The sequence below is a fragment of the Chenopodium album genome, chromosome 14, assembly GCF_948465745.1.
Source record: "Chenopodium album chromosome 14, dcCheAlbu1.1, whole genome shotgun sequence".
In the NCBI taxonomy this organism is placed as follows: domain Eukaryota; kingdom Viridiplantae; phylum Streptophyta; class Magnoliopsida; order Caryophyllales; family Amaranthaceae; genus Chenopodium; species Chenopodium album.
In genome coordinates this window covers 53,146,311-53,161,115 of record NC_137847.1, presented here as the reverse complement: position 1 = coordinate 53,161,115, position 14,805 = coordinate 53,146,311, and the positions used below count along the sequence as shown (strand labels likewise).

At 35.9% G+C, this 14,805-nt stretch overlaps 1 protein-coding gene and 1 pseudogene across 2 annotated transcripts; one reads left to right on the top strand and one right to left on the bottom strand.

The window, feature by feature from the left end:
• Positions 1-74: 74 nt before the first annotated feature.
• On the top strand, positions 75-4,761 carry LOC145579567 (putative lactoylglutathione lyase; annotated as a pseudogene). Its single transcript, XR_014099162.1, has 9 exons — positions 75-191; positions 1,699-1,835; positions 1,927-2,052; positions 2,392-2,456; positions 2,530-2,742; positions 3,182-3,229; positions 3,380-3,487; positions 3,574-3,726; positions 4,440-4,761. The product of XR_014099162.1 is annotated as a putative lactoylglutathione lyase (transcript).
• Positions 4,762-6,511: 1,750 nt separating this feature from the next.
• LOC145579566 (arogenate dehydratase/prephenate dehydratase 1, chloroplastic-like) lies at positions 6,512-14,114 on the bottom strand. The gene is made up of 11 exons (XM_081636808.1): positions 13,381-14,114; positions 10,876-10,943; positions 10,698-10,790; positions 10,417-10,617; positions 10,208-10,288; positions 10,029-10,124; positions 9,284-9,361; positions 8,932-9,021; positions 8,786-8,853; positions 7,044-7,125; positions 6,512-6,747 (listed from the first exon to the last, which is right to left on the bottom strand). Exons 1-11 carry the CDS (start codon positions 13,661-13,663, stop codon positions 6,682-6,684), a joined length of 1,206 nt encoding a protein of 401 aa, XP_081492934.1. The 5' UTR covers positions 13,664-14,114; the 3' UTR covers positions 6,512-6,681.
• Between the last annotated feature and the right edge of the window lie 691 nt (positions 14,115-14,805).

The following is a 14,805-nucleotide window of genomic DNA, read 5'->3' as shown; positions in this document are numbered from 1 at the left end:
AAAAACACCTGTCTGTCCTACCGAAAAACTCACAGCCGGGTGAGCATATCTGCTTTTTTTCTAGACTAGAAGTCTCTATAAAATTTCCCTCAAAAAAAAAAAAAAAAAAAGTTGTCTATAAAATCCCTTGAAACTGTAATTTTGATCATAGTATCTTCTTCTGTCACTACTTCTCATCTCCCTATTTTCAGGTATTTTCTCTCTCCTCTCTCATTTTTTAAGGCTTGTATTCTGTGTAACAATCCTTTAATATGCATTTGCATGTATTTATAGTAATAAAAAATCAATCTTGTGACACCATTTTTGCTAGAAATTCTGGGCTGTTCATCTCTGAATTAATTGTTTATAATTCTGGGTTTAGGATTATTTGCTAGGTTCAGTTTACTGACAAAAATGGTATGAAGAATCAAACTTCCATTTGAATTTTCACGTGATTCGTTCTTAGTAATTTAATTATAAATTATATGATTTCAAGCCTATAATTTAATGTTAAAGCACATTTTATTACCTACCCTAAGTTTTTATTTGGGTGAAATTAAATGACTTGGGTGTTTGTAATTTCCTTTCCTTCCATCACCTTGCCTTAACAAACACATTAGGAAAATTATGTTAAAGCCATTTAAAGAACCTTACATAATCCTATGTTGAGATCATCACAACTAGCCTCAATCAATTATGTGTACATCTTGGCCTCCTGAGACCCCAGAAATGACGATTTAAGCGAAATTGCTGGGGATTTTCGTGTTGAGTATATGATTGTAGTAATTGTGTTGTTCCTTTGAAGCAGTATATTGCTCATCTCTTAATTTTTTGAGAACTAGAGAATGATGTTTTAATTCTGGTTCTTGTTTTGGATTGAGGATGATGTTTCAATATGACTTAGTCTTGATATGCTATGCCATTCAGCCCTATTGCACGAAAGTTGGTTTGTAGTAGTATATGTTTTGGATTAGCTTGTGGTTTTACTAAGTGGGTATTTGAAGGCATTTTCTCAACTTATTAGTTACGCGTAACATCGTTTACTTATTTGCGACTTGAGACTTAGTGAATGAAATGAATGCTGGATTGTTGTGTGATTGATAAAGTTGGTTTGTGGTATAATATGTTTTGGATTAGCTTGAGGTTTTACTAAGTGGGACTTGGAAGGCATTTTCTCAACTTATTAGTTACGCGTAACATCGTTTACTTATTTACCACTTGAGACTTAGTGAATGGATGAATGCTGGATTGTTGCATGATTGATCATTGATGATAAAGTTTCGGTATTGAGTATAACTTTCTCTTGATGTATATACTGTTCAATACTTTGCATACAAGATGATCTTCCCATCTGTTAGATTTTATAGGAAGAAATCAGTTAGCATTGCAAATTTAGTCTGTAGTAGTCGTCGATTCTGTTCACAATTTTCACATGGTTTACTAGTTTAGTGTGTGTTTGTGGTGCTAATAGCTTAATTTAGCTTTATATTAGAGAATCCACTAGGTTCTGATTGGACTTTTTTCTGTGATTTTTTTATCTGTCATTGCTGATAGTTTTTCTTGCATATATCAAGAATTATATGCTGTTGTTGGTCTAGATTCTTTATCAAGTTAATAAGCTAGAGGTTATTGGAGGCTTTTTATCTGTTTTTCTCTTATGTGTGGAAAGAGGGGTTTGCCATTTATGATTGTTTGATAATTGTCTTTCTTTTTTCCCAGCTAAGTTGCAACAATTTGGTAATGGCCGAGGGTGTAGCTGCTGCACCTAATGCAGAGTTGTTGGAATTCCCAAAGAAAGATAAGAGGAGATTTCTGCATGTTGTGTACCGTGTCGGAGATCTTGACAAGACCATTAAGTATGCCCTTGGCAGACTTCCAGCAGTGATTATTTGTGATACAATTGTCTCATGTAACTAAGATCTCATTTTTTTCCCCTTCGCATGTCAGGTTCTACACAGAATGTTTCGGAATGAAGCTGCTGAGGAAGCGAGATGTTTCCAGAGGAGAAATATTCCAATGCATTTCTTGGGTTTGGCCCAGAGGAGTCCCACTTTGCAGTGGAACTAACATACAGTGAGTAAAAACTAAACAGTGTACTATATGTCTGATTTTTATAAACCTTTACTTCCATGCTACTATTATATGTACCTCTGGACTACTTCAGAGGAGGTGGGTTCAGGTTTAGAATCCTTTTAGATATTATTCTTCAGCTGGAATTGTATTTTCTTGATCACAGCCTGCCTTGTGGATTTAGTGAAGGAAGACTTAGCTGTTAACACCTAGAAGTTCCTTTTGCGAATCCTTTGTTATCATATGGAGATTGTTAACATGTCCAAGAAGGAAAGCTCTTACTCTTAGATGAATATATTGTCTCTATATACTAACATTGTAGTTTTATATTGGCCTCTACAGACTATGGAGTGGATCATTATGATATTGGGACAGGGTTTGGACATTTTGCAATTGCTACACCAGATGTAAGTGACATTTGTCTACGTGAAGGTTCAATATGAATTTTAGAACCTGATTTGTAACCTTCTTTTCTTCCAGGTTTACAAAATGGTTGAAGACATCCGAGCCAAGGGTGGTACCATCACCAGAGAACCTGGCCCAGTGAAAGGAGGATCAACTGTGATAGCTTTCGTGAAGGATCCTACTGGTTACGTCTTTGAGCTGATTCAGAGAAGTTCAACTCCTGAACCACTGTGCCAAGTAATGCTTCGTGTTGGTGATCTAGAGCGTGCTATCAAGTTCTATGAAAAGGTATTTAATGGCTTTTATTTGTGCTGGTTTCATTGTGCTTGCAAGAATTTTCAAAATCATGTCATCATGAAGAAATTTTGTTTCTGGATGTCAAAACTCAAAGTATCTATCCCTCACTTTTGGCCAACTATTAGATACTGTGAATTATCTTCTGGTTTCTTGTGCGCAATGCACTGAACATAAAATCCTTCAAGTTCTATATGTCGTTTTTAAATCCTTTTATTTGTGCTGTTTTTTGAATCCTTGTATTTTCTTATATTTTTTGCAACTTAAAATTGTGTCAACGTAAGGCCACTCTGAAGAAAGAGCTTGATGCATATAGCCATATAGCCCACGCACGTAAACATGGACACTTATTGTATCTGATGGTTTAGTTTGATTTTACTTGGTAGTTGGTTAGCAATCTTTACTAAGGAACTTTTTGTTCTTATAATTGCAGGCCCTGGGGATGAAGGTAGTTAAGAAAACTGATAGACCTGAACAAAAGGTATGCTAAGCTTTTACTCATGAATCTCTAATGCAGCTCTAGTCCCTAGTCCTATTATTTATTCACGAATCTCTAATGCAGCTCTAGTCCTATTACTCATGAATTCCTGTTAGGATCTTGCTAATTTGTTCTATAATTTTTCATATAAAGTACACCATAGCTATGATGGGGTATGCCCCTGAAGAGGAGACAACTGTTCTGGAGTTGACTTACAATTATGGTGTGACTGAGTATACTAAGGGAAATGCATACGCACAGGTTTGTGTGAATTTACGCCTTCATAGCTATCATGTTCTTTGTGATTTTACTATAATTATTGATATTCTGAATCTGTTATCCAATAGGTTGCTATTGGTACTGATGATGTCTACAAAAGTGCTGAGGTTGTCAACTTGGTTCACCAAGAACTTGGAGGAAAGATCACCCGACAACCTGGTCCTATTCCCGGGCTTAACACTAAGATTGTCTCTTTTCTGGACCCAGATGGCTGGAAAACTGTGAGTGCATTTATTCTGTTTTTACAAGCAAGTAGGGTAGAACTGTTTCTAACACTCAATATATGCATGCGTAGTCATCTTTGATTTTTGTGCAAGTACATCAATGCAAGGTCTCAAAGTAAGCTGTCTCCTTTATTTTACTTATACCTGGAAAAGCAGACCCAACCAGTAATACCCGACCCAAAATAACTGTATCATAACTTTAACTACACCCAAACATAGATATACTCCGTATCAATCATGACATGGGCCTAAAATGTCTCCACCTGAACTAGCAGGTCAGAAAATTGGTATTATCATATTGGATTGATTTGTTTTACAACCAACTTTTTGACGAATACACCTGAATTCCAAATCCAAACTTTGCATTAAGTTGTACACTGTAGCTGTAAGTTTTGAGCTTTTAGAATAATTTTCTACCTCCGAAAAATCCTACTTACTGCAAATCATATTGGATTGATTTGTTTTACTACTATCCCTTTTTTGTTAAAAGAGAGTTTACTATGGATGTAGTTGATAATGAATTGACCATCTATAATTTTTTTCCTGCTTGGTGGGTAAATATATACGAAGTACTATGGCAGGCAAAATTAGGCACCTTAGTCTTGTTTCTGAGCTGCACCTTTCTTGTTGATGACATGAAATGAGAATTTTGCCAAGTGAGAAGGGAAGGTACTGATTTCAGAGTTTCCTTGATTTTTAATTTTTTGCAGGTTCTTGTAGACAATCAAGATTTCCTCAAGGAGTTAAAGTGATCGAAATCGACTTCCAAGCAGTTTCTTCTATGGATAGCCGGCTTGCATAAATAAATGTCTCTCCACTTTAGCTATGTATCTGATCTTTAAGGGTTTATATATGTATGAGAATTCTAGTGCCAACTATCATATGCTGATATGCAACTCTAAGTTGGACTTGAGTACCATATGGCCTACCACAATTGTGGGTTAATGTATATGAGCTATGTTTTGCATAGTCAGTCTATCAGATTGATGCCACATATAAAGCACATAAATGGTTATTTGGTCTCAAACAATATTATGTGATTTAAGGATGCATTCCCTACAATCCTAAGAGTTTTCCACACCAAATGTCCAAACCACAAAACATCGTAATTGATTTGATTTCGTGTATTATAAACTTCAGTTTTGGATCTTTTTTGGTTTTCCTATCCTGGAAAGGAAAAAAAAAAAAAAAGGTCGGAATTAATTCCATGGATCCCACGACACCGTGAAAGGCCTTTTGGGTAGTTTGGACTTTGGACCATCCATTTTGCCTTTAATTTGCCGATATAACTGCTTGTGTACACATCTTCCTCAATTAATTCAAGGCTACAAGCCTACAATGAGCCTTTACGTGATCGATTAGTGATCATAGCTCATCATATATGGTTCCAAACAACATTATAAGCCATGGAATACACCCACTACCATAACAAAGCTTTCGACACCACATCTCAAAACCACCAAAATTATTATTAAAGCGTGAATTATAGCTTTTAATTTTAGACAATTATTTTATTTTTCCAAGACCTGAAAATACATGATACCTCAAGAGGTTTTTTAGTTGGTTAAAACCATCAACTTTCCTTTAAATTATCAATTTATTTGAAGATTTTGAAATTTATTTATAAAACTGGAAAAACTTATTACATCTGGGGTAGCTTTTTTTTTTTTAGTTTTCCAAAAAGAAAAGATTTTGAGCCTCTTGAGCAGGATATAATAAAAATAAATAAAAAAAATAAAATAAAAAAAACCTTGACAGAAAGATAATTTGCATTTTTTGCCTGGTCATTAACTAATAATGTACAATTAGAAGCTCAATAAATATTCGGAAGCTAATAACAGTTTCCGGTTCTAAAGGAGTCCTGTTTGCCTTCCCCATTGAACATGCAGCAGGTTTTGTGTGTGGCCAGCTAACACACAAGTAATCCTACCGAACTAGTAACCCCTGACCAAGTAATCCCTCCGAACTAGTAACCCGTGACCAAGTAACCCCTCCGACCAAGTAACCCTTGATGAACTAGTAACCCCTGACCGAATCTAGTAACCCCTGATCAAGTAACTCCCGACCGACTAAGTAACCCCTGACTGAATCTAGTAACCCCGGACCGACCTAGTAACCCCTGACCTAACCACCAATCCCACCGCTAATGTAGCCACCAAACCACCGGTTCCAACCACCACATCATAATAAAAATAATTAAATAAAGAAAATAAAATTCCCCAAAATCCAAACTCCATTCATAATTTCCACTACAAGAAAACTCCATTCATAATTCATTACCCAGTACAAGTACCCACTGAACTTTTGGTGAAATTCATTCAACCAAAGTATTTCTCACTCCTCTAACCTCTACGAGCTTCAATCAACATCAAATTAAAAATGGCGATTTCGCCTCATCCTTGCTGCGTATTCAATCACCTCCATCGACCTCCGATCCGCGTATTCACCTTCATCTTCTGCGTTGCTCCGGTGAAGAATTGACGGCGGAGAGCGAAGGAGGTATGGCTTCCGTCAGCCCGACGCTAAAATTGGGCAGCCATGGAAGACATTGGAAGAGAGAGAAATAGAGAATTTTGGGGGTTGACATTGGTCAATGGTGATAGTGATACGTGGGCTAACAAGAGGAGAGAGAAAGAGAAGAATTTTAAAAAATTAAAAAAAAAAAAAAAAAAACATTGTGGCTGGCCGCACGGTGTAGCCAGTCACATATGAAACTTTGCCTTGAACATGACCTGCAGCAGCTTATGGACTTGTTTTTTTAAACATAGATAAATAAGAATAATTTAGAAAAAAAAAAAAAGCTTTTAACCTTAAAAGCAACAAAAGAATGGAGTGAATACACAGAGACAAGAAATAAGCTGCATCAGCAAGCTCTAGCTCACGTCAATGAGGAGAAACATATGTACGCGGTGAAAAATGAATTAGCGAGCTTTATCTAGCTCGCATGACTAATCAATTAGGCTGTTGTTGGCAATCCATAGGATAACTACCAAGGACTCGAAGAAAGCTAGCAAATTCCTGCAACAAGAGAGAACAAAATGCCTCAGATCTGAAAGGACCTTTTATCACACCATCCATTTTAGCAATTAATTTGGCAGTAAAATTCATCATTGAAATACAGCCAAGCATAAATACCAAGCAGTCCATCCTATCTCACTTCATACATGATATTATGAATAACAGAAGTATATAAGTATTTGTATGCTTTTGGATTTTGAAGCTGTTAATTCATTTAAGCAACAGAAGCAGAAATAATATGGTCAAAAGTGTAGAAAATGATGATCTGATAATTAAAACTCAAAATAAGAACTAACCTGCAGATGCCCTAAAGCAAATTGGGCTTCAGGTGCTGCCATCGATGCTTGAAAGTCGATGTAGAAAAGGTAGTCAAAGTATCTGGTACAACAATTAGACAGTCAAGAGAATGACAACGATGAAAAATGCTCAACTAAAGTATTGCTGAAGAAAGTCTGAAGGCAACCACAACCCTCCATCTCTACCCCAGGAAAATAATCTCCTAGTAACACTATCAACCAAACAATAAATTTATTTGATTGATTGTGATCCAGTTCTATTTCGTACTCTTGTCTCACCTATCTTATTGTATCTCATCTCTTATTGACACCACCAGACATTATTATTAATGGTGAATGTCAATGGTGTGGTAGAATCAGAGACAATGGGACATAAGATGACCAGATGAGATATAGAATAGAACATAAGATGACTAGATGAGATACAGAATGGGACAGAAGATGACTAGATGACCTTTATCATCCCATGTCCCAGGAGACTCTTGAGCATTTTTTTTCCTACACGCTCTACCAGGGTGCTACCTCTAAAGCAAATATCAATCCTTTGGATTCTCTACTTTGTTGAGATTTCTTCAATTTTCCAGGAAAATATCAGTAGTATTCTTTCTTACCTTGCAGCTCTTAAACAAGTTTACCCCAAAGCCCTCATTGTTTACACTACTAAATCTCCATCATCTTCCACTGAGCTCAAAGGCACCAATGTTCCTACTTTTCTTTCTAACGTATCTCTAAGCAGATTTCTCATTTCCATTTCTTTGCTTGCAATACTCTTAATTTTTTCCCAAAAGTTCACAACCAGTCTAGTTAGTCTAGGTGACTTGCCAGCACCAATGTTATTTGACAAGTAACGTGTTGGATTTTCAACACACTGAAATGGCCATATGGATAAGGAAACTGTGACCCAACACTTAATATTGGACCAAAGACAAGAAAATCCTTAAAAAATAGCAGAGTAGAAACTCTTGGACACATACAATATCCGTGTCTCCACACAACATATCTTTCCAGGGATACACTCCTTGCAGAATAAAAGTCCTATTTTCTACTCACCAACTTATTATGACAGAAGAGGACAATAAAGAGTGAGGACTGGGGGTCTTGAATGAAAAATAAGATGTCTAAGATGGAACAGAAGAGGCTGATTTCTGCATCTAGATAACTCTAACAGGTATTACTTTTTAAATCCTCATCCAATACTCCGCTAAAAAACCCCTAAGAACCCAGTTTGACACTAACATTACTTATTTTGTGGCCACAAAAATAGATAAGCTATGCAGACGCTTCAATAGCACCCACTATTCAGAATCCAATTCAAAGTATATTAACTTAGAGGCTAGAGCACATCAAAGACTGCAGCATGAGCTAATGATGGCATATTAAAGCAAAGCTCTAGAAATCTGAAGTTAATTACTACCCCATAAAGGCATAAAGTATAATCAACTTTATCTGGTAAGAAAATTCTATAACAAACAGACAACACAAGGAAAAATGGGACAATTCCCTTATGTCATTAGCAGATGGAAAACAAACAAATTCTATACTTAACCACAGGCAATAGATAATATGGATATCAACTCAAAATGTCAAACACTCAAATAGGGTAAACTTTCTTAAAATCCAAAGATAAGTTAATGTCTATGCTAGGATAACTGATGTGTTTATCCTACTTTTGCAACATGACAATGTTGGCCACCAAACAAAGATATTACTTGCAAATCTAAAGCCTTCAATTTATCACTTACTTTGGACTCCCCTTATTTGAGTCATCTACTATGCGAAGTGGACGCTTCCTTTGCGGTCTGCTCTCAATCTGAACACTCATGGAAATAAACAAGCTGAGTAAAAACTGAGCTACAATGATTAGACTCACAGCAAAAAGTTTCGTTACCTTTGTTAAATTGATATTACGAAGGGCAAATGCTGCCAAGGCCTTGAAGAGTACACCAGGACCTTCCTCCAAAGAGAAAACAATACTTGTCTGAAGCACACATGTTACAAGAAAATTCATAATTACAACCTCTATAGTCTTGTTGAATTTTGGTAAAAAAAAAAAAAAAAAAATTAAAATCCTGATTCCTGACTAGTAACTTTTAACAAGACCACAATTCAAAAAAGAAATGAATCGGCCATTGAAGATTTAATAATGGCAGTCGGAGTAATATCCTTTCTTCAATTTGTATTATCACATAATTTAAAGACAGCTTATGTTTACTCTGAATTAGGATGAGATAGAACTATACCTTATAGGGCTTGTCTGTGCCCGGAATAATAGGCTCTCTTGCAAGGATCATAAAACGGGTAACATTATCATCATCATCCTGCAAAGTGTGTCATGAAACTGAAAACTTAGGACACTTACATTGTTTGGACAGAAGTAAGATAGCGTTTTTACAAAGTGAATTAAATTCAAACTCAGCACATACAAATCTCGTGACATGCTAGTTAGATATACTTATATAAACCACTTGCAAGTTGCAACAACACACTATTCTTAACAAGTCAGGTTTCATTGACAAGGAAGACGATCATAATTGATGCCGCAACTCAGGCATTGCAAGCTTACTCCAACTGTTCAACATTCAACTAATATTAAGCTTATCTTGGTCCTGTTCTTAAAAGTATTTATTTTACATAATCAGGTCTATATGTACATAATGAAGTAAATTCAAAGCATGAGTGGTGGTTTCACATCCATAAGGTTTGCAATGATTCATCAGATATTTAACAAAACAAAATTATAGCCTATATGAGTCCAAAAACAAAAGTAAATACAATCAAGAATGATAAGCATAGTAGACAAGCAAGTATGATAACAGGATCCAAAATTCCAAGTTGACAGAAGACTACCAGTCTACCATTACCACCATTGAATCTACATGAAACAAATGTTAATTACCTGACATCAATATGATGGATACAGATTATATACAGCTGTTTAAATGAATGTTCACTGTGTAATTTTTTGTGGAAAGGGGGAGGATTCACCTGTATTCTTTCTTCAAGAATATTAAGGCCATATATAGCAGCAGCACGAGCACTAGCCACTGCCCCTGTATCTCTTTCACGCTCTGAAGCTACAGCCTGGGTCAGAAAATGCAAGCTGAGCATTAGAACATCTTCAGCCTTAAATCAACTGAGAGTCCATTAAAGTTTTAGAGTACCACCTGTGCAGCACCAGCAGCATCAGCAGCACTAATTCTAATAAGGCCCAAGTCGCTTAGAGTCTTTTCACACTGATCAAGTGCCTGCAAGAAGGAATACTCGCTAATTGAAGAATGCCTCATTAATGATCCTCTCGGAAGAGTTTAGCAAACATGTTCAAATAAGTCCACTACATTTTGTGTTAAGTATGGAGTAAATAAAGCCTAAGCACCTGAGGATGACTCAATACACGCTTTAGATCCTCTTTTCTGATCCCAGGCAATCCCATCAAACAATGGTTAACATCTAACTGAACCTCGCCCACTATATGTAGCCTATGCCGGAGGAGTAAATCATAATTGCGGTGAATACTACCAGCCACAGAATTCTCAATAGGTATAACTGCTCTATCCACTAACCACAGTTCAACTGCCTGCAGAACAGATAAGACAGCACAGAAATCACTAATATTGCAAGTGGCAGACCATATAATGGTAAGAACACAAGTTGAACCTTGAAAGCAGCTTCAAATCCGTCACAAGGAACAGTCTCACAATTTGGATATGCTTTTAGAGCAGCATCCTCACTATACGATCCTGGTATCCCCTAAGTTAATGTATACAAATCGAAATATTAGCAAAAAAACAAAACACTTAATTATGAAATGAAAATACAATAAATGACTATTTACTTGATAAGCGACCCGGACTTTTGCGCCACCATTGCGAGACAAAGTGAGATTAGTTGCAGACAATGGTTCTGCAGTAGACATCATGTATGCAATGAGAAATTAATCAGTGTGAACCATGAGAGTGAAGCCACTAAATTGCAGGGAAAATAATTTAATAACAATCGTCCAATTATTTACGCATACCCAGAGGAGAGGGAGAATATTGTAGAATTACAGTAACTAGACAAGAGCAGTAAATATGTAAAATATCACTGGTTAAAACTATGTAGATCCATCCATTGTTACTAATACAAGTCGCAAATAACCTCAAGAAATCAGACCACTTAAGCAACTTTTGTTCATTTACTTTAGGATATATTCATCGCTTCCTTTTTTTTTTTTTTTTTTTTTTTTGGTTTAGTTATACTTGTAATTTTTGGAAAAATATAGCAAATTTATCGCAAAAGGGCTATATTTGCACAATTATTCGTAAGTAGAATTGATAGAATTTTGCTTTATAAATAGCAATTGCACATCATACATACTTAGCATCAACTAAATTATTACTCCCTCCATTTTATATTGTTAGTCTCATTTAGAATCATTTACGTCAATTAAGAAATGAGATATTCTTGGAATAAAAAACATTGGATTACGAGGTAAGGTTACATTGTCATATACTGGCTATTCTGAAAATCTTAACTTTATGGTAACTTATTATACTTCCCTAAAGATTCCCAAGTGTAATCATTTAATGGTTTATTTTATAAAAAGATTACAAATATAAGAAATGACAATGAGATTGTAAATTAACAAGGAATATCCATGATGGTGGCACTTCACTACCAGGTATGTATGTTATCTTCATTGATTCCATTCCTTGTAGAGGTGTGAGAAGGTGAAAAAAGGTTTTAAATTGCTGTACAGTAGCAATTGGAGATTTGAGGTGATAGTTGGGCATCACAAAAGGGTAGTTTTAAGCGGCATCAAATCATAGCAGTCCAATAGTCCATTATCAGTCCATATAGGCCTTCCATCATTCCATGTAGTTTTAACATAATGTTTCACTTATGTTAAAACAGACAACAAAGTAAATTGTTTCAATCATATTGTGATGGAGGACTAAGTAGCATAAATAAATTATCATGGGCATTCCAAATTTCCAACTGGTGGTGTAAGCCTTACGTTTAAAGACATCATCATTTTCTAAAACTACAAAATGTCCAAAACAAAATTCTATGGTGGAGAGAAGCACGACACTTGGCATTAGGAAATGAAACAAAGTAGCCTCTGGCAATGTGACACAAAAAGGCTTTCACAACACATAGCATTCCACTCCAAAATTATTCAGTTTCAAACCTTAGAACAGACACCATGGTACACCAATACTAATACTAGTATTACTTTTTAAATATAGCCATGTGGGCCCACGTCTAACCCTTGAATGGATACACTGATCCGATCCTTGTACCCAAGGCCAAACAAAGCTATATCTCAACCCTAGAATAAGCACACAACTCCTAGATCATACGGGGTTAAAAAAACAGGAAAGACTCCTTGCATCACAATCACATAAAATGCAATAAGGTAAACAGGGTTATATACGAGGATAGATTATAGAGAATATCACCAAAATGCTCAAGGATAGCTACCTCTATAGCACTAAGCCACTAATTGCTTCAAAGAAAGGATTTTACAATAATTCAAAACTTTTAAAGCTTATGACTCAAGAAACATTACTTCGACAAGTTAATAAACCAACTTGTACCAACAGAGATTTAGTCAACCGAAATAAAAGAAGTAAAGAGCATACTTAATAGCAGAAATGTATGCCATGGGATATTGCATGGCAAATTCCAACCAATGATCCTTTAAATTCGTAACCATTGCCCTCACTTTATGAAATTTAAAGCACTAGTCTACTAGTCTGTAGGGCAGATGAAAACCTCATAGTTCGTTGGCATGGAGTATCCTCTACCAATGCAAAACAATGTGGCTCTCACGATTAAAAGCATACACTTCCTAACTTTTTAAACGCACCACAATAAGATATGTGGAATGTTAAAGTTATACCAAAATCCAATAACAATTCCTTGAAACAGCCATGTTGTCCAACCCTTGGATGGCCACTTCAATCTAATCCATATTGTTAGGATTCATTCGGACCATATCAAGCTATATCTCACAGTTTATCAAGAACTAATCACGCAACCTCTAATAGGTTATATCTATAATAGGTAACATCACAATCACATACAATGCAAGATCATCATGCAAACAATTACCAAAATTTTCAGGAAAATATCAATTTCTACCATTCATTGATTCAAATAAACACACAAAATTCAATAACATTGCAAAACCTAAAAAAGCTTGTATTTTTCATCCTACCCAGATCTCAACAAACAACACTCTCATCCACAAGTACAAAACCATAATAATAAAATTAAATACACATCAAATTAAATCAAACCAAATTCAATAAAAGTGACACAATTTACAGCAAAAATCAGCAGAAAAACTCACTAGGAAGGGAATTCAAATCCCTATGAAAGCCTGTATGCTCAGCTCTTTGAACCACCCCAGAGGATTGAGGTTCAGCAGCAGTGGGCCCAGGCTTCAATGGCTTCTCATCTTCAACAGGGGTGATTGCCCTTTGTCCAGAAACACTACAACAACACTCCCACTTCCCTAATTTCTTAAGATCTTTCCTAAATTTCAACCCTCCAAAACAAGGGATAGTACCCAAATCATGAGATGATGAAAGAACCCCACATCCCAAAATGATTGTATCAGCTTTTAGAGCCATAATTTAGGACAAAAAAATCAAAGAATCTTCAATCTAAAGGCTTAAACTGAAATACCAAGAAAGAATAGAATTGATTTTGGTGGGGTTTTGAGGTACCCAATTCAGCATTGTTCAGAAAAAAAATCTGGGGAAAAAACTGAAATTGGACCCACTTTGTAAGAAATCTGTTCTTGTTTAGGGTGATTATAATCAAGCAATTAATTTGGTAATGAAGAAATAAAAAGGTTTCAGAAAAGTATAATCTTTTTTGGAGGGTAGATGTCCTGAGGGATGTGGGTAGGTGAGCAGAATGAATCAATTAAGTTAACAAGTAATCAAAGATGAATTACAGAAAGAGTAGATTGAGATTTATACTTCAACTGTAGAATGTGTTGGCATTAAAATATTGGATATGACTTTGAATTTGAGTCTTAAGAACAGTGAACAGAGATGGGGAAGAGAGAGAGAGAGAGATAGCAGAGGAAGAAATATACTACTGTACCAGCTAACGAACGCCTTGTTTTTTTCTTGTAAAATAGAATCGTTTCCGATTAGTACTTGTCTTTTGATCATTTCCAATCTTCAGATTATAACACCTAAATTACATATTACATGTACTCGTATGGAGTAATTAAGTGTTTTTTTTTTTTTTTTTTTTTTTTTTTTTTTTTTTTTTTTTTTTATGATTCACCGAGGTTAAAAACCAAAGGGAAAAGAAAGCCAAAGCAAGAACAAGAAATAAAAAAGAAACAAAACAACCAAAGCAAAAAACGACCTAAGTTAAGGAGGGACTAGACGCGGTAAAGCCACACCTCTAACGTCCTCCTCTAAAATATGACTCAATTCTAACGGAGCAACAGTAATAATAATCAACTGAGAGTCTAGAGTGACTCCGCGGTTGGCCAACCAATCTGCCGCTTTATTGCCTTCACGGTACACATGTGCCACCTTAATTTGCCACCCCGATTCCTTAAGCAGACGCTGACAGTTAGATGTGTCAATTCGGATAACCGGATGGAGTTTGGGTCGGGTCTGTTCGGATCGGATATGTTCGGGTCAAAATTATTCTTATAATTCGGGTCGGGTCAAATTCGGGTCGGATCAAATTTGGGTCATGGTCTATCGAGTCCGGGTCGGATATGGGCCGGATCAACTCCAGATCG